Source organism: Cebus imitator, unplaced genomic scaffold (genome assembly GCF_001604975.1).
Source record: "Cebus imitator isolate Cc_AM_T3 unplaced genomic scaffold, Cebus_imitator-1.0 Scaffold414, whole genome shotgun sequence".
In the NCBI taxonomy this organism is placed as follows: domain Eukaryota; kingdom Metazoa; phylum Chordata; class Mammalia; order Primates; family Cebidae; genus Cebus; species Cebus imitator.
The window spans coordinates 1,089,009-1,109,912 of record NW_016107729.1 but is presented as its reverse complement, the minus strand read 5'-3'; the positions used below and the strand labels follow the sequence as shown (position 1 = coordinate 1,109,912).

General features: G+C 40.2%; 1 protein-coding gene across 5 annotated transcripts in view; it reads right to left on the bottom strand.

The window, feature by feature from the left end:
- Window positions 1–20,904, bottom strand: part of MYRFL (myelin regulatory factor like) — a 124,572-nt gene that overhangs the window by 5,948 nt on the left and 97,720 nt on the right. For 3 of the 5 annotated variants that reach the window (XM_037731626.1, XM_037731624.1, XM_037731625.1), the window contains 7 exons: window positions 20,814–20,877; window positions 15,533–15,618; window positions 11,912–11,986; window positions 11,764–11,816; window positions 11,468–11,647; window positions 1,583–1,678; window positions 880–967 (listed from right to left, as the gene is read on the bottom strand). In XM_037731626.1, coding sequence (XP_037587554.1) covers window positions 880–967; window positions 1,583–1,678; window positions 11,468–11,647; window positions 11,764–11,816; window positions 11,912–11,986; window positions 15,533–15,618; window positions 20,814–20,877 — 642 coding nt within the window. Of the gene's footprint in view, window positions 1–879; window positions 968–1,582; window positions 1,679–8,376; window positions 8,429–11,467; window positions 11,648–11,763; window positions 11,817–11,911; window positions 11,987–15,532; window positions 15,619–20,813; window positions 20,878–20,904 lie in introns of those variants that run through there. The other 2 variants (XM_037731627.1, XM_017509271.2) reach the window with 2 other exon arrangements.

The following is a 20,904-nucleotide window of genomic DNA, read 5'->3' as shown; positions in this document are numbered from 1 at the left end:
AGTCATACTCTGTTACCTAGGCTTCAGTACAGTGGTTCAAACACAGAGCTCATTACAGCCTTGACCTCCCAGGTTCAGGAGATCCTCCTACCTTAGCCTCCCAATTAGCTGGGACCACAGGTGCGTGCCATTATACCCAACTAATTTTTATGTTTTTATAAAGACAGTATCTCATCATGTTTCCCAAGCTGGTCTTGACCCTGAACTCCTGAGCTCAAGCAGTCCTCCTGCCTCGACCTCCCAAAGTGCTGCAATTACAGGTGTGAGACACCACACCCAACCCTCCCCATTCTTAATGCCTACAACTGGTTCATTGTACCCTTTGAAGTAACTTGTACTCTCTGCTTCTAGATGCATCGTTACCTTGATATAGGTGATAAGGCATACACTGGAGATGGATGCTGCTGCTTTTGCCATATCTGATTTTTTTCCTCTTAACTGAAAAGCTAAGTTATATTTTTTCAGCAATTAAAATAATGATATCCCTTGTTATTAAAATATACAATGTCAGCGCACTCATAACTTGGAGCCATCAGTAACAATGTCTTTCTTGGCTATAAAATTAACTGGCAACTCTGTGCCCTTGATATGTGCCCTCAGAGAGTCAGCCACAGAGCTACTCCCTAGGCTTTCTGCTTTGGACTTATCCATCAAACCAGGAGACTGGAATAACCGGGGTTATGGCTTATTGACATTTGCTAATACCAACCGTTTTATGATTCTTTCTCCCACCATATAATAAAGATGTTTTCACTTATGGAGCAATGTAAGCGCACATTGATTTTATCACGTAGCTTTAGCTTTCACTGCAGTCTTAGAAACCCGGAGCCATGTGTAAATTCCAGCAACAACCAGGGCATGCTGGGAAGGCTTACCCACCCGCACTGGAGGCTTCGGCTGCAATACTGATGATCTATTATTTGCTGGATTTCCATAATCTGAATAGAACTGATAGTTGTATCAATCCCTAAATTGAGAAGAAATCGAGAAAAGAAAATAAACTTTTCTGTAAGGGAAAAGAATATTGTATTCCAGCCATACTCCCCAAATTACAGAATGGAAAGTAAGAGTTTCCTAAAGAGATTCCATTCGCATTTAAATGGAAAAAAGGAGGAAAAGAAAGGGAAGAAGGCTTTTGGGGGGTGGTTATAATAAACTTTAGAAAAACTAATAAAAACTCAGGCTCCAATAAACATCCCCTATAACATCCAAAAGAATTTCTGGACCATGGAAGTCCTACTAAATCAAAATTTATTGAAAATGGAGGGTACAACATGAAATGCAATCTGTTTCAGAAAACAGACTAAAAATATAATCAGAATAGAAGAGGAGGGCAGGAAGTTCAGATAAATTACGAAAATCCATGGAGACCAACCACAAGTTGTCTGGTAGTGAGCAGCCATTTCTAATGCCTCATTAGTGGTTAGGGTGGCATAGATTATAACACACAGTCCCACGAATATGCGTGGTAGGCAGGCTGTAGCCTCTGTCCCTTCTCCTCACTCCAGCAATGCTTTTACAACTTGTTAGTCTGCCTGGCCCCACAAAACCAAAGAATAGTGTCACTTAAATGTCAACTTACAGTCACTCCCCCAGTCAGGGCCGCTAAGCGCATTTCTCGCCAGGAATGATGTGCTTCTGTCTTCTGAAGAGGAAACAAGTCTGTCAATCTTGAAGCCTTGCTCAGGAGAAGAGATGAAACCCCATGTGTAATCTAGTTCATCTCTGTGAGTTCAGTGTTTCTCCACCCTTTCTGTCTCCCATCCTTCAACCCATCTAATCTCTATCCTATTTCTCATAGATCCAGTTTATTCTCACCCTTCTGCAAGAAGTCATCTGTTATAGACTATACTGGGTCCCCCTTCCCAGCTACCTAATTCAAATGCATATGGTGAAGCCTTATTTCCCATTTCCCAGTACCTCAGAACGTGACTGTTTGTAAATTGGGCCTTTAAAGGAGTGATTAAGTTAAAATAGGCTATTAGGGTGGGCCCCAATACAATCTGACTTGTGTTCATGTAAGAGCAGAAGATTAGGACACACAGGGAGATCCTAGAGCTACATGTACACAGAAGAAAGACCATGTGAAGACACAGCAAGTTGATAGTCATCTGCAGGCCCAAAGAGAGATGCCTCAGAAGAAATCAGACCTGCTGATACCTTGATTGTGGACTTCCAGCCACCAGAAATGTGAGAAAATAAACATCTGTTGTTTAAGCCACCCAGTCAGTGGTATTCTGTTATGACGGCAAAGCGGACTAAGAAACCATCCCCAGCTAGGTCTGCAGCTCACAGATCCCTCCTCTACAATGTCATAGCATTTGTCACTGAACCATCTAGATAGTCATCAATCAGTGATATAACTGTCACCATGTTGAAGGGCATATTACCTCTGTATTATTACTTAACTTTTCATGTATGTTTGCCCTTTCCTGACAATTCCAGAATAGAGAATGTCTATTAACATTCTTTGAATCCTCTGTAACCCCTGGCATAACGTCTTGCTCAGTCTATAGAAACTATTTTTCTTTGATTAATGATAAGCTAATGATAGTTTTATTTCTTATCTAGTTTGTGAATGAACATTGTTAATTGAAAGTACTATATTTAGATTATCTGGATTCTTTTTTCTCCATCTTAGTGTTGCTGTCTCAGGATTACACCTGCTAATGTAAATAAAGAAATAAGTAACCAAGGAATTTCTGTTCAAACACCTCCAGTGACAGGGGACTCACTGCACATTCTTCTGCTGGGCAGTGCTAAATACCAGTTTTCCCTTTTATTGAGCTAGCATCTGCCCTCCTGTTGATCCCTTTTTAATCCTGATGTTGCTTCTTGAGTGAGTATAATAGGCCCTAAAGGCAACTGCTCTGCCTAACTAAAACCTGGCTCATATGAAGTTGCAAAGAGTAGGGACATACTCATTAGTCATATTTATTTTCCTGAGTGAAAGCAAAGCCTATGAAAATATAACATTTAGAAACTAGCAAGGAGAAAGAACTATTCCTGGAGATCCCAGGAGAAAGCATGGAGATTTCACTGAATAATCCCTTTGGAGATGAGTCCAGGTAGCACCAGGGCCTAGCGTCGAATGTATACTGGTCCCCAGAGGTTTTTCAACCCTGCCTACTTCTGTGATCTCTCTGCTACTTGATACATCCTTTTAAAACACAAAGTAGGTTCAAGGGCAGTAAAGAGACTGGGTAAAAATGAAGAAAAACAGGAGCACAACTATCCCTACAGTAAAATAATGAAACATTAACTTTCTTCATACAAATAGAGTTTGTGTCTCTAAAGATAAGCAAAACTTATAAAACAAATTGAGCATGTCTTCCTAATTGCTTTAATGACTAGAATATGAAATGTTAGAGGAAATTCTGTGGGACATATATTTTTGCATTGAAAAATAACAATGATAATTACACCTGCTATTTGTTGATACCTACTTGAGGGAACATTGTTCTGAGTGCTTTGCAAAAGTCGGAGAGGGAGGTTATCCCCCCTTGACAGATAAGCTAAGTGAGGTACTAAGGACTCGTCTGGTGGGTAGGAATAAAGAAATTCCAATTCACACCATCTGATTCCAGAGTCCACAATTTTGCTATTTTGGGAATCTGTGAAATATGATCCACGTAGGAAAAAAACTGAGCCTAAAGTCTAAGGTAGGGGTGTCCAATCTTCTGGATTCCTTGGGCCACTCTGGAAGAAGAAGAATTGTCTTGGGCCATACATAAAATACACTAACACTAATGATAGCTGAAGAGCTAAAGACAAATTTTAAAGAAAATCTCTCATAATGTTTTAAGAAAGTTTACAAATTTGTGTTGGGCCTCATTCAAAGTCATCCTGGGCCATATGTGGCCGATGGGTCATGGGTTGGACAAGCTTGTTCTAAGGTAAGGCTTGAGCTGCAGCCAGTGAAGGGAGGAATCAGATTGCTGGTGTGAGGCCAGAGCAGGCTTGCAGGGAGGGAGCCCAGGGAATGGCTAGGCTCCTGTCATCACCCAAAAGGCATTTTAAATGCAATTATGAAAAGGTACCCATTCAGATGAATGTCATTAAGGCTATTTTTTAATGTATGTTTTTAACATAGATAGTGAAAGCAATCATTTAGTGAGTGGGTTGCTAAACACACCTAATCAAATAAATTTATGGCTGGGCACGGTGGCTCAAGCCTGTAATCCCAGCACTTTGGGAGGCCGAGGTGGGTGGATCACGAGGTCAAGAGATCAAGACAATCCTGGTCAACACGGTGAAACCCCGTCTCTACTAAAAATACAAAAAACATTAGCTGGGCATGGTGGCGCGTGCCTGTAATCCCAGCTACTCAGGAGGCTGAGGCAGGAGAATTGCCTGAACCCAGGAGGCGGAGGTTGCGGTGAGCCGAGGTCGCGCCATTGCACTCCAGCCTGGGTAACAAGAGAGAAACTCCGTCTCAAAATAAAATAAAATAAAATAAAATAAAATAAAATAAAATAAAATAAAATAACTTTATGAAGTTTTGGCAGTCTTTTTTTGTCCACTAAACCAATATTTTTATTACTTTTTTGTCCTGTGTCCTAATTTTTCTTATGTTTAAAAAAAGGAAGAAGAAGAAAGAGAGGGGGTTCTAAGGAGTAAAATCTTTTTATGGTGGGTCCTGTATCTTGCTGCAGTACTTGACTGGAACTTTGACCAACTCAGCCAGTCTCAGCACCCTTATTTCCAATATTTAAAGTATACATGAAAGAAATTAAAATTCTATGAAGATTCTATAGTTTGGAACTGGTTCCTTCTTTTAAAACCAGACAAGTTCTGGTCAGAAAAAAAGGGGAAGCTTTCAAATGAATACACAGACAGTGAAAGAAATAAAAGGGATTCTCCCATAAATCCAAAATTGCAGGTAGAATTCAATTATTTTATTTCCAGCTTTGGAATACATGTTTTGGACTTGTGCTTGAAATACCTATCTAAGACCTGGGAAATGGTCCCACCAACAAGTGGCATCATCTTTTGGAGCCTTTTGGCCTAAACTTTCCTGCAAGGTAAATGTATACATAAGTTTAAATAAAGAAAATGATTGCACCCATTAGAGCTTTAATGGGACCAACATAGAGGTGATCTAATAAAAAGTTAAGACAGTCTTTTCATTGATGTATGAAATTGACGTCTAATATTCGCTTTGTTTTGCAGAATATTTTAATATTCAATTTTAGTTTTGCAGAATCCTGCTATAGGAAAAATGGAGCTGTTTGGCGCATTTGTAAAGAAAATTATGCTGGACCTAACTATGAAACGTAAGCCAATAAAATGCTCTATTTTCTGTGTAGGTCAAAGGAAGCTTTCTGTTTCTTACACTCAACAGCTCTGCCATACTCCCATTCAGTTGGTATTAAAGGAAATGCTTAAGAGGGGTGGAGGGACCACATTTCAAAACCCCTTAGGGAAGCTTTTCCCAAACCTCATGCCCCAGATACAGCAAATAACAATTTGCTTCCCAGGGCTCCAGGCCAAGGCCACATCTCAGGATAAGCACACAGGGAAAAAGGAAATTGAAGATGTGTATTTTGAAAAGACTCTCTAGGTGGTTTTAGAACACTCTCTTTTTTAATTTGCAGATTTAGATCTATGTTCAAGTTTCAGTATCCAATTTGAGGATAGAAAGCAAAAGCAATAGTACACAATACTTGGGGACAATCACTCCTAAACATCCCTGACCTGGTTATAACTCCTCTCACTAGGCGGAAGGATTAGTTTACTTACCCATTCACCTAACTGTGGGCTCCTTGAAGACTACATCCTATTTACTATTGTATCTCAGATAGGGTAATTCTGGTGTCATGGTGGTTCTCAATGAATATGGGTGAAAGGATGGAAGGAAGAGAGCCAGGGAAGAGGAAGGAAAAGAAGAGGGAAGGGCCAATTTAACGTTTACGAAACTTTCCTCTTACACATTCACAGGGAAAGTTCACAGGGGAAGAGTGCAGGGGCATGCTGGGAATGAATGTGGGAAACTAGGCTCCTTTACGCTATTAGCAAAGGAAGCAAGACACAACTGGAAGGCAGGGCAAGTTTCTGAGCCCAACATGATGCTTTCTATTAAGAAGAAATGGGTCCTGATATATGAGAAGTTTCTAGAAAATTGAACATTTATTTTCCTTTACATGTAAACATATATGCTGCCAAAAAGGCCTCCAGATTTCTGGGATTCTAACTATTCCAGTAATAATTTTCAAACACATCTTCTGCTATTAGTTTTGCTTAAGACTGCTTCCACAGAAGGTTGTAAATTTACAAGGCAAATGAGGCATAAAGAGAAGTGGAAACTAGGATTTCTCTATCCTGTCTGTTTTCTTTTCCTATCTTGTGTTCTACTTGTCTGCTGAATTTGCAGAAAAAGAGTTCATTATAAATTCTGGCAATAGAACTACAGATTTGCCTCATTCCACAGAACTGTGGTTTCAGGTCCTGGAGACATAGAACTCTATGAATATGATTGAGTGGATAAAGTTTTTTTAAAAAACAGCAATAAATAGATGGAAATGAAGAAAGATAATCCTGCAGATCAGAATTATAAAAATGATTTTTCAAATACAATAAATAAAATTTAAATCTCCCATAAAACACCTCCAATTTATCACTTCTCTGAAAGAAGACTAACTGACTCTGAAAGGCTGGTTATAGGAAAACCACAAATCTTCCAGGAATCATACAGAAAGTCACACAAGCATACTTTCAGTACCTTCTAGAGTTGATCTCATTTTACAAATGCCTTCCAGTGATATTCACTATAAGCTTCATATAGTATATTTCCTGCAGTTTTCATTATAAAGTTGGAGATATATTTCACAATTGGTAGATGAGCTCTCCCAATAAACTAAGTTAGAAACTTCTGGAGAGTAAAGATTTAGGATGCTGCCCAACAAAAGCATACTCTTGTCATGGCAGAAGGTGTATATTGCACTATTTGCAAGACTGTGTTGGCGGCTGAGCCCAGTACAGCATCTTGGACACCTTTCTCTTCCCTTCACTGAACCAGACTCGTGTGCTATGAAGAAGTCAATGAGCCCCACCAGATGGCCGAGTCCTTTAACACAGGGGACCATTTTCTTCTGGCCATTCCCTTTTCTCAGAGTCATGGTCTCCAAAACAAAATGAGTAAGAATCCCAGATATTTTTTAAATCTTCACCAACTCTAACATATTCTGTAGAATTCCACTGATGCTTTTCTCCATAGGGTCTTTACTTTTTAATATCTAACTCTCCTGTCTACTTAAATCTTTATTGTTCCATGATTTAAAACCTAATTCATCATATTCAGATGGTTCCTTAGAGTAGAAGTTCAATATTTCAAAATACTTACTTTCTACCTCCTGGTTAGTCTTATCCAAACTTTTTATTAAGTGAGGGGGAGAGGGAGAGGTAGCCTTTCTGAAAGATACTTTATACAAATACGATCAAATTTGGCCCAAAAGAAGGCTAATGACTTGAGCTCAGCATGTCATAAAAATGCTGATTTCCCTTCACTTATTTCATTGTAGTCTTACTCCTAATAGAGGAGGCTCATAAATGTGTTTAGGCATTTAGTGAACTGCTAGATACTACTCTGCATCCCACTTAGAGCTTTTCTAAGTTTTTTTTTTGTTGTTGTTACCCTTGAATTCCTTTTTTATTTTTATTCCTTAATTTTTAATTGGTCTTTAATGCCTTAGAAACTTCTGGCTGAAAAGAATAGTTTCCTAGACTTCTCCTCTTTTGTATTTAGAAGCTCTGGTGTTATACAGTGCCCTGAACAGAGGGGAAGAATAACCAGCAGCAGAAGAGAAAAGGCTTTGCTCAGACTCCGAAATACCCCACATCAAGGACGTTGCAATGGCCAGAGGCACTTGCCAGGAGGAGGCAGAAGAGGCCATCAAGCAGATACTCTCTGCACCTTCTAGAGTTGATCTCAGGTGCATGCACATCCCATGTCCAAATCAATGGACGCAGGATGGCAAATGGGAAGGAACCCAGGACAGGGATACAGGGGACCCAGATTTCAAATCCAACTTTTCTAGAAAGCTGAGGAATCTTAAGGAAGATCTAGCGCCTCCATTTCAACCACTGAAAAATGGGTAATTTGGCATAAATCAGCAGTTCTCCTGATATTGGGACCTTGGAACCTTAGGTGATTGCCTAAAGGGGTCTGTGGCGTTGTCTGTAGACTTGAAAAGCAGCATCTCTCCTACAGATTTGTACTATTTTTCAAACGCCACTGTTGGAGTAATAAAAACAATTCAGTTAAAGGCTTAACCAAATTTATAGTTACATTTGCCCTTTATGTGTTTTCTCAATCACATCATTGTACAAGTATGCTTATAGTAGAATCTCAAGGCCGAAAAGTCGGGTGCCACTCACGTAGCTGTTCTCTGAGATTCTGTGACTAAATCTCCAAAAGTTTTAGGGGTTTCTGAAGACAAAAGTGAATCAAACATTTGAATCCTTTCCATTTTTCTCCAGTTGACAAAAGGAAGAGGGAATGACATTCCCAGTGTATCGCAGAGCCTAGTAAGGCAGAACTTACGTTGCATTTGTAGTCAAAGAACCTATTAGTTCTGCCTAGGTGGACACAGCCTGGCACCATGGAGCAAATTTTCTTTCCTTAGGAATCACTTCTTTCTTTAGGAGTTTACATAGCTATAGAAACAAGATAAGCAGATACTCATCTTGTTCCTAGACTACTGTTTTTAGGAGAAAATTTCTAAAACCAGTAATAAATTAGTATACATTTGGAAGAATTGTATATAATCTTATGGACATGATTACACTTATAGCCCTTAAGTTTCTATAATGTTTTTAACATGAAAATTCTGTATTTTCACAAAGAGAGCACAAGACTTGATCTGGTTTAATAAGAGCTATTCTTCCCAATATAGACATGCGTTGCTTAACTACACGATTCTGTGAAATATGTCATTAGGCAATTTCATTGTTGTACAAACATCACAAAGTGTACTTCACAAATCTAGATTGTATAGACTACTACACACCTAGGCTATTTTGCTTCTTGGCTGCAAACCTGTACAGCATGTTACTGTAAATACGGTAGGCAATTGTAACACAATGGTAAGTATTCATCTATCTAAATATATCTAAATGTAGAAAGAATACAGTAAAAAATAGAGTATAAAAGATAAAAACTAGTCCACCTGTATCAGGAATTTACCATGAATGGAGCTTATAGGGTGGAAGTTGCTCTGAGTCAATCAGTGAGTGAGTGGTGAGTGAATGTGAAGGCCTGGGACACTACCACACGCTACTGTAGACTTTATAAACACCATACATTTAGGCTATACTAAATTTATAATTAACTTTAGCTTACTGGAACTTTTTTACTTTTAAATTTGAAAAAAACTTTTTGACTCTTGTAATAACACTTAGCTTAAAACACAAATGCATTGTACAGCTGTACAAAGATATTTTCTTTCTTTATATCTTTATTTTATAAGCTTTTTCGATTAAAATTTTTTTTCCTTTTAAGCCTTTTCATTAAAAACTAAAGTACAAATACACACATTAGCCTGGCCTACACAAGGTCAGGATCATCAAGGCAATAAGAATTTTTCAGCTGTTATTATCTTACGGGACCACTAGTGTGTATGTGGTCCACTGCTGACTGAAATGTCATTATGTGGCAATGACTATATTCCCTCAATGTGAACAGCTGGCTACTTCAGGAATGAACTTGTTCGGGGGTCAAGAAACCCTTGAAAATGCAGAGTGGACCAGTCTGCGACCTCTTCCTATTCAGGATCTTTTATTAGTACATCTGTCACAGGTGAGATGGTCTCTTCTGAGGACTGCTTTCAGAAAGGAACATCAAGTGTCCCCAGCATGGACTCCCAAGGTAAGAAAAGTGTTTGCCAGCCACAAGGTTCCATGTGCTTTCACAAGGGATAAAAGCTTAGGGGATTTTTGTGATAGTTCTAGATTGTTTCATATTTTAAAATATTGAGACTGAAATGAATTCCTTTCTTTAAAATGAACCTTTATTTTACTCTACAGTGATACATCTGCACCTAAGTTCAATCAAAAATAGTTTTCATGAGAAAAGCTCATTGCCTCCTATTGTTGTAGGGAAAGAACTCTCTGAGTCTCAGCTTCCTGACTGGTAAAAACATTGGGAAAATAATGGTACCTATCTTGAAGGCTTATGAAGATTAAATGATTTCTCACGTAAATTATTTATGACAGTACCTTGCATAGAGTCATACTTCATTACATCATATAATCATGATGATGATGACAATTTGTAGAAGTTATTTAACCAAGACTAGGATATGGAATAATGTCAAAAGGGAAAGGAAATTACATTGTACCCCAACATTTCAACTACTGACCATATTCTATATAGGTCATTAGCACCACTTATAGGTATTTTGGTTCATTTCTCCAGACTCATTAGGTCTGTTCTTCCCCATCTGTTTTAAAATTAGACATGACCAATGTGATGTGACCAGCTTTGGCCAATAAAGTATAAGCAGAGGTGATATGTGTCAACCTAGGTGGAAGCTATTAACAGTCAGTACATAATTTGCATTGTTCTTTTACCAATACTACAGAGACTGTGGAAATAAGTGTTGTGATGGAGTCTTCATCAGCCAGATCCTAAATGACATGATGACCAGTAACCCATTTTTGATTCACATTTGATATATGCAGCGAGTCAGAATTAAGGAGCCACTGTTATTTGAGAATTGTTGTTATGACAGTATCCTAATCAGTAAGCCATAGTAATATGTATCCTTGTTAGCATCATCCTTAATATTACTTTAGATAGTTATTAATATGTATATACAGAATAACATTTCTAAAAACAATAAATTAGTATATATTTGGAAGAATTGTATATAATCTTACAGATATGATTACACTTGAAGTCCTTGATTAAGTTTCTATAATTTTTTAACATGAATATTCTGTTACTTGGAAAACATTGTATTTGTGTATGTGTGTGTGTGTCCCCAGGAGGAAGAAGAAAAAGTTATTCTGAAAGTGGAATGCCAACCTTGTGTTTTTAACTGACTTAAATCTCACCCTGAACTCTAAATTAGAGTTTCCAAAGTCTCTTACATTTTGCCCTAGTTGGTTTGGGCAGAGAGCCCAGATACCACAACATTTTTAAAATTCTAAATGAGCCAAGAAAATCCACCCACATGCATGTAATCACTTCACTTGTGCTACTATTACTATCCTTGCTGGCAATGGACAAAAGTGAACCTTTCACTTGGTGAAAATTATAAGTACTTGAATCAACCAAAATTTCATTCCTGGGCAAGGAACTCAATATTACAGATGATTGTCAGCTTGTGTGTTTGTATTTTAAAAGATTTTGCCACCCCAAATAGAAGCATTGTCTGGAACCATTAATGACCATCTAAGCAAATGGTGACAGGAAAAACCACCTCAAGTTCAAAGCTCTAGTTGCTTCTCTTTGAACATCATTTACCTGACCATTGCCCCTGATGGAATTCCTTGTCTTCAGATTGTCTTTGCACAGGACTTGAAAACATTCTTTTCATTCCCCAGATGGGGCAGCAATAAGTCTCCTGACATGGCAGGATTTCACAGAAAGTAATTTCAGGTACTCGTAAGGAGGCCGGTGTGGTTGCCAGGGATGTATTAGGTGCTGCAAGGCATTGGGCAGAGGGGAGGGAAGCAAGAAGGTTAACCTGAAAGGCTGGTTTCTTCTGTTGACAGTTCACATGAAACCGGGTCTGAGGGTGAGGAATGTGAAGCCTTTACCTGAGGAGGAGGCTGTGGGCAGCAGAGCTGGCTCCTGAGAGCTCGTGATATTGCTGGAGAAAAAGAATGAAATGATTAACGAAAGATGCCTGCAAACATCCTTCTGTCCAAAGGAATTTTAGGCCAGAAAATGAAATTGAACTCTCACCTTGGAGGGAGATTTGGGGCACGTCGGTTTTGATCTTTTAAGCTAAGTATATAAAGGACGACTATCGTCAAAGCACTGTCAAAAAAAAAAAAAAAAGCATTATGTGGCAGATTTGTTTCCAGATATATCTCACACATCCAGCTGGCCAGAGATGTACTCTCACAGGCCACACAGATGGGAGCAGGGGGGAGGGGGTGGCTACGGCTGACAGAAACACCATGGAAACCAGCACGGTTACGCTCTCTGCCCTGGAGAGAAAAACCCCCGGCTTCCTGGAGCTCAGAGGCTCCTGGGTTTCTCCATGCTGCTGGATTTTCCCACAGAGCAGTCCCCCGGCCCTGGCAAGCTGTCTCAGAGGCGCCTGTCACTCGTGGAAGATTACAAGAGGAAGCGTGTACGTTGCTGGAGGCAACTGCTCCTTGCAGGGAAGAGTCAGAGCAGTTTGTGTCCCACCAGCGGAGGGCACTGGCACTGTCACCCTGAGAGATGGAAGGCAGCACAGGTCTAGTCAGCTGTGGATGCCAAACCCTCTAGCTGCTGCTCTGACATCTTCCTTCCGGCTGCCTGTCTCTTCAGAGCACAATACACTGAATAGGTCAGAGGAAAAGAAAGAACTGCAAGAAAGGATTTGTTTCCACACTGTGAGACTTCAAAATTAGGAAGATGTCTTCTCCCCTATCATCGAAACTTATATATCCTAATGGAAGCTTTCCTTAAGGGTTCTGAGCCTTGGGAAGCTATTCCCCCAAATCCTCATACTTAGTGTTCTCCTCTTTGTGGGGGCATCTTTAGAACTCTCTCACAAGTCACACAGAAAGTCTGCTGATAGTTTTACAGCTCCGTTTTGTGCTAGGCTTGAAAGAGTTACCTGACTTGACTTCTTGCCAGTTTCACGTCACACCTGGTTCTCCAAACTTGACTCCCATTATTTTGCTCCCCATCAAAGGTGCTGGATTTACCATTAGGATACACACACACACACACACACACACACACACACACACACACACACACTGGGCCATATGTTTGAATTCTGCTCATAAAAAACAAATTCCCAAAGTGTTCTCCGCATCAGCTAGTTACTGCCCAGCAGGCATAACACTGCCTGGGAAAAGTGGTGCTGAACCCCAAAGATGCTGTCAGATAGAATTTATAGCATCATCATGGTGATTGTTTGCTGTGGTCCAGTCAACAGAGACAGGAGACAGATAAGTCCTAGGCAGACAGGTGTGGGTCCCCAGTGAAAACCCACCTTCAAGCCAAAACAGCCTGAAACCCACAGCCCAGAGTGAGAACGTCTAGTCCTGTTTTCCTACTCTCTTCTGATTGGTTCTATCTGAATAATGCCTTTTAACCAATCGAATGTTGCTTTCTTCAATAATACCTAGGGCATGCCCCATTCCCATCCTGTGCCTATAAAAACCCCAGACTCAGTCAGTAGAGACAGAGCCAAGCTGACTTCGGGGAAGAGATGACCTGACTTTAGGGAAGAGATAACCTGACTTTGAGGAAGACAACCTGACCTTTCCATCCCCTCTTCAGCTCCCTTCTCCATTGACAGCTGTTTTATTTGCTCAGTAAAATTCTCTGCTCTTCCCACCCTTCAGTCATCAGTGTGACCTCATTCTTCTTGAATGCTGGACAAGAGATTGGGACCCACTGAGTGCAGGTGCCCAGAAAGGCTGTATCATTGGCCCTCTGCCCTCACCAGTGGAGGGCAGCTGCCCCACGCGACAAGACCAGGGGTCAACTGAGCTGCTAACATACTGTTGTGCATTGGGCTGCAGATGGCAGAGCTAAAACAGCTAATTAGCACACTAACACCTTCCTGGGGCTTCAGGGTCCCAGGCACCCTTGCCTGGGCACTGCCGTGTTCCCCTGGGAGTGACATGCCTGGTCTGGCCACAGGCCCTGCATGGAACTTGGTCCTGTATCAGTGCCTGGAGTGGCCGCCCAAACCCCACATTCACTCGCTCATGTGCTCCCACTCAGCTGAGCACGGTGGGCCAAGTAGATAGATCAATCCTGCTGCAAGTCCAGCAAAAAGGCTGAAAAAATCCTGTGTCACAGTCTCCCCTTCTTAGTTCTCCTACCTCTCCCACTCTCTATCTCCCCATTCTAACTCTAAAATACTCTTTATGATTTGTGTCCAACATCTGCCTCAATGCATACCCCAGAAAACTTCTAGGACCACAGAATGAAATGGAAATCTGCTTCATTCTTTCGGGGCAAACCCTGGTTTTGACCCTGCTCAGGTATACCACAGGCCAGAAGCAAGATAATACACCTAATACCTTCCATTGACGGTCTTAGTGGTAAACAATATTGGAAATCATAATATCTAATAAGCATGTTTAAAAAGCAGTCTCTTTACCTTAAAATTAGACTTCTTATAACCTTTCCACTGGGCTGGGAATCTGTGTCTCTAGAGAATGCTAAGTATGTCCACTAAGATAGAGGTTCACACTCTCCTGAGTTGGGAATCCCAGCAAGAAAAGACAAGCACACATAGGAGAAAGAGAGAAGTGCAAAGGCTTCTAATGGGAATTCTGGGTAGGGATGTCAAATCCTTGGGTATCTCCTGACAGTGGGCAGTAGCAAGTCAAAAGTGAAAACACTAAGGAATGAGAAAGGCACAGATAAAGCTACATTATCTTCTCTAGCTAGGACACTGCTTTAGATCAAGGAACTGGAAGTACCTTGAAACCACAGATTGCTTTGCCCATGAAAATAACTGTCTTCCCTAACACAAGCCCCAAAAGCCAGTTCTTTCCCATGCTAACAAAGCATTTTTTGAGTGACAGATAAATACCCTTTCACCATATGAATAGTCAGACTAAGAACAAAACACATGCATTCAAAGGCCCAGAGAAGACAGGCAAGAAAACACAGCAAGATGACCAGGTCTCAAAAGCCCAGTGTGGTGGGGGAGGGGAATCACAGCAGCAAAAGGCCAGAGGCCTGAAAAAAGGGCCTTGCATTCTAGCGAAGGCTGCTTCCTGTCTTTGCGGGCTGCAAAGGAGGGATGGCGTCAAAAGTTCCCCAATTTACATAGCAAATACTGTTGTCTTCACTGTATTGGCTTGGTTTAACTCCATCACATGGTACATCTTGGTGTCCCTTTGGTAAAAGGCTTTCACTGAAGAAACCAGAAGAGTTATCATAAATATGAGTGACCAGGGGAGAGTGGATTATACCTGATTGCCTATTTACTTCTTTCCCCTAAGTCAACAGAAAACAGAGTTTGAGAAAACTCTTTGTTTTCAAAGCTAAGAAAGATACCACACACACACACACACACACACACACACACACACACACACACACACACGCGCACGCACGCACACACAAACACACACACGCGCGCAAAGCATAGTTTGCTGCTGAACATAACAGCTAATTGAAAAAAAAAGTCACATTTAAATGCAGAAAGCCAGTGCTTTTTTCTTCAAAATATGAGTTTTCAACAAGGGTTCCCTCATTTTTACACTATCAAAGTTCAGTGTCTAAAGGGTTTCTTGTCTTCAAAGTAAACAGGTCAGTCCCCAGTTCACATGTGATAAAAGAAACATGGGAAGGAAAAAAGAGCTTGACATAGAATAACAGTGAACTTTTTCTTACCAAAATGCCATCACAGCAATCAGAGTTATAACCAAGGTCTGGAAAACCCAATTCGGACATGCCTGTCTTTTTCCTGAAAGATAAACCTATAAAAAGGTTCAGTAATGAGCAGTGATAAATTAGCAACTCTGTGAGAAGGGAGCCTGGAGAATTGCTCCCAGCAGGGGTATTTGCTGCTCTCTAGGGATGGTTTGAGTGCTTGCCTCAATTTACATCTCTTTCCTCCCCACTGCCTCTCTGAAAACAACATTCTTTCAAAGTCTATCTCAAGTCCCTCCGTTTCCTTGAAATTTTATGCTACAGCAATCCCTCTTTTCCCTGACATCCTGCAGACAATGGTCTATGCCACTCATTGGGCACTTCTCTTTGCAGTTTTATGAGAAAGGGGGGCCTGAGACAAGGTATTGTCAGACCACAGATGTCCAACTCTTTGAGTAAGATACTCTTGAAAATCAAAAGATCTTCAAGACATGAAGAGATGAATCCCAATGGAACGATTTCAGGTATCATGACAAATGATGAAAATGGTTTTTATAGAATGAAATCCCACTAAATACTCCTTAAATTACAACACCAGTATTCAATTTTTCACCTATATATACAGATATCTCTGGGCCTGTGTCTCATTTATTCTTATATACATTCAATAAATATTTATTGAACAGTATTATGTACAACACCATAGGAGACATGAAAATGAGTAAATTATAGTCTCCAGGATGTAAATGAGACAAAGCTTTAGGACTGATACATACTGGCATAAAAGCTTGCATATGGAGAACAGGCTAAGAGCTACAGATTGACAGCTGTGGAATTGCTGGGGAATCTGGCTGAAGAGATAGGAGAGGTTTTCTACCATCTTAAATGAGGTGCTACTTAAATATGAGCTTCCTATAAATGCAATAAGCTGTATTATGTCTGCTCCCTTCTGTGGATATAGGACAGAGTTATGCTTTTGGTCATTAGAGTATTAAAAGGTGGTAATAGTTTTAAATTGGTTCTTGGTTTAATTTATTGGGCTGATATCTGACTAAAGAAAATGTTCTTCAATGTAAAATAGGTGGGGGACTGGATTCACTATACCATTTTTTTTTTACCACGTACACAAACCCTGAGGGCTATTATAACTGAGTTATCCTTCTGATGACCAAGAAGTCAATGGTTTATACTGTTCTGAGGTCTCACAGAAACTGTTCTGAGGATGTCTTAATAGTGTAATGTACAGAGAAGAAACTCAGTGAAATTTGTTGAATTGACTGGAGTTAAATAGCATTGTCTCAGGAAAAGCGTTGTCTCCTTCAGTCTACCCCCACAGCTGCTGAATTATTTTAAGTCTCCATGCTTTTGCTCAAAATCCTTTGACCTAATATAAATGGCCTAAGACCTGGAGTCAAACTTGGAGTTGCATCTTCAAGTTATCTAAATGTCATTGATCCTCATTGTTTTGGAGCTGAGTCTTCAAGTTATGTAAATGTCATTTGTCCTCATTTTCTTTATCAATAAAATAATGGCTACCTACTTTTCAGAGTTACTAGGTACAGCCAATGAACAGTGTAATGACTCGCAAATTAAGGTGTGCATAGAACTACTATGGTGCTTGATAAAACCCTAACTGCCCTAAATGTAAAATTCTGATTCAAGAGGTTTTATTTCAGGGAGACTGGGGGTTAGGAAACTGTAAGAAGTAGGATAATGAAAAGTATTTATCCATGTTCATTTTTCTTTTTTTTTTCCATGAATTGGAAGTCTTAATATTGTTAAAATGTCCAGCCTACAGAAAATGATTTATATATTTAAGGAAATCCATATCAAAATCCCAATGGAATTCTTTACAGAAATTGAAAAATGTGTCCCAAAGTTTGTATGGAACCATAAAATACCCCAAACAACCGAAACAATCTTCAGAAAGAACAAAGCTGGAGGCATCACACTTCATGATGTCAAAATACAAAACTACTATAATTGAAATGGTATGATATTGGCATAAAGAGAGACAGAAACCAAAAGAATAGATAGGAATTCCAGATATAAACTCAGGCATATATGCTCAAATGATCTTTGTGCAGGGTGCCATGACTAACCAATAGGGAAAAAAAAAAAAAAGCTAACTCTCTTCAACAAATGATGCTGATAAAACTGAAAAAGCTACATGCAAAATAATGAAATTAGGCCCATATATGTTTGAGCTGTTAGATCCTCCTGATGTGGAAGGGCTGGCTTAGGGACTCTTCAAGGACAAGACCATAGGAGCGTGGCCTTCAACCTAGAGAACGCTCTGTTATGTAGCCATAGTTCAGGAACACCATGAGAGCCAGTTGTGCCCTCAAGGATACACATTTTTCTTTTTTCTTAGATAGAGTCTTGCTCTGTCACCAAGGCTGGAGTACAATGGCATGATTTTGCCTCACTGCAGTCTTTATCACCTGGGCTCAAGTGATCCTTCCACCTCAGTCTCCCAGGTAACTGCAACTACAGGCACCAAACCCAGCTAATTTTAAAATTTTTTGTAGAGATGGGAGTCTCACTGTGTTGCCCAGGCTAGTCTTGAACTCCTGGGCTCAAGTGACCCACCTGCTCTGGCCTCCCAAAGCATTAGGATTACAGGCGTGAGCCACCATGCCCAGCCATGTTCATTCTTTCCCTTTCCCTCTCCTCCTCCAAATAGTCAGTGAATTCTTACTTGAATCCTGGGGACCTTCCTATCTCACTGTGAGTCCTACGTATAGCAAGAATGATCTGCAACTCTTGGAGGTAGAGAAAGAGAGAGAAAGAAGAGGAGCCCTATTGATTGAATGAGAGCTACATCAAGAGTCCTCAATCTTCCTCCAGAATGAACACTGTCTTGGCCAGCATTGGGAGCTGTGTTGAAGTAAAGGCAGGGCCCAGCCAGGCTTCTTACCGTCTGGTAAGGTCCACCAACTGCCCACAGCAGCAATTTACTCATTAACAAGACCCCCACCCTACCCCAGAATACTACCACTCCCCACTTACACACAAGCATTTCAATGAGCCACAGAGGCCCCAAGGAACAGAGGATACCTAGGAGATGGGTGGTGGCATGAAAGGAAAAGTGAACCTCACAGAAAGAGCTGAGATCTCTTAGCAGGTCAGCACAGAGGGAGAAAGTACTTCAGTTATTTGTATTTTATTGGGCTCTCTGGACAAGTCTGAAATAAGAATCATTGACATACTGAGTTTAAACACATTAATAACACTATTAAGCAGCACTTACCATGTGCCACGCACCCTTCTAAGGGCTTTACATATATCAATTTATTTAATCCTCACAATAATCCTCTACAATCCTATGAGGTCACTACCTTTATCAACCCCATTTTAAGAACATGAAAAACAAGACACAGGAAGGCTAAGTTTCTCACTCAAGATCACACACCTGATAAATCACACAGCCAGCAATTTGGACCCCCCCAAAAAATTGGCTCCAGAATCTATGCTCCTAACCACAATGCTATGCTGCCTCCTTTTTACTGTCTGTTAAAAAAAAGGAAACTATACAACTTAGATATTGTTATTATTCAAAAGGTCTTCATGCCTTCTTTATTTTCTACTATCTTCCCTAAACAACTCCCACCTAATCCTTCAAGGGAGCCAGTTCCAGCCACCAGACTTTCATTTATGGCATTCCATCTGTAACTTCTCCTCCAGTTTCATTGCTGTCTAGCCAAAGCTTACTCCTCCTCTAAGGCTTAACTCTCATAAACCTCCTGACACTCTGAGCCTTTGCAGCATTGATGACATCCAGGTACAACTGTTCTTTATATTTTCCCTGGCTACAATGCCATTCCTTAGAAGAGACCTGACTCATCTTTCCTGCCTCCCACATGCCCTCTACAGTAACAGCAAGAGGTCTCTGAGTTGAATAGGTGCTCTCTAAGGCCTATATGAGTCCCTGACCCTGGGAACACACTCCAGCTTACATCCCACCCACATACCCAAGACACTGAACCACTTAAATATTTTTGAATTTCATGCTTCCGGGAATATTTTCATACTGGGCTTCCCACTCATGTATTCATTTGACAAATATTTCTTGAATGACTACTATATGCTATAAAGAGAATCTCTTTATTTTGCAAGATGGGTGCAAGATGGGAGCTATAGAGATTGCAGGTGAGCAAACTGCACCTATCAGGGCTGCCATGGATATGGATGCCATTCCCTCGATCCCACTGAAAATGGTTTAGTCCAAAGGGCACATTTCCTACATGATATTTTTAGTGTTTTGTGTTGTCACCTACTGTGTGCTGGGTGCTGTGCAAAGAGCTTCAACTCCTTCTATCCTAATTTAAATCCTATCAACCGTCTTTGTAAATACTATAATTGTCTCTATTTCCCAGTGTGGTTGAGAAACTTGCCCCAGAGCACTTCTATGTATGTTTTTACCTGGGTATTTGTGAAGCTTGTCAGCTGTATAATACTTTACTCGTTTTTAGTAGAAGAATTTTGAACTCTTTATGAATTCTTTTAGAATAATTCAACACAGTATAGCATGAGGAGTAGAGAGCAAACTGAGGCAGTGGCACAAATATCAGGTCAATCTTTAACAGGGTGTCAGTTAAGGTCACGAATATCTTCCCCAGGGAAGGGCCATCTTTAGGCCACTGCTGGATCAGAGGGAGCAAGCTGAGTTTTGTAGCTGCTTACAAAGTGCTTCTAGGAAGGGTGTTTGCAGCTTCTCCCTTACTGATACTTCTCTGTGATGGAGAGGGTATCCTTCAATTTAATAAATGATTAATCTTCACTTTATGAATATTATCCTACTTAATAAATGCTCTCTTTATTCGTTAAGAAAACTGTCACATTTTAACCTTTGCCAGCAAGTGAATACCTATTCTTCTATTTGCATATTAGTACTAAATAGCAAAGGGAAAGGAGGGATTTGAGGATTAACTGAAGTCCCTTTGGGATCTCCTGAAGCCTAAGATAAGAGGGTGGGGGTCAAGGCATGTACACAAGTCCGGCAGCACAAGGCCATCTGCATGTGGAAACTGCGGAGCTTTGCCTGAAGGAGACAACATAAACAAAACTTGCAGATAATAATTCTAAGATTGATATATTCTGTACTCGTTTCTCTAAATGTGGCTTCAAAAAGCCAGTTAATATCTACTAGAGGGCTAATATTTAAACACATGCAGTACATAAGTATACAAATTATGGATTTTCTCGACAAACAAATGAGAAAAAAATTCTTGACCAATTTCTGTAAAGACTTTCTAAATAGAAAATACTGTCTCCTTTTATTGTAAATTTGTCTGTTTACCTTGTTGGTTTTCTTGTGAATGGCTCTTCTTGGAGAAGATGCACTAACAGCTCTGCTACATTTGCTTTAAAAGAGAGAGAAAATTGGTTAC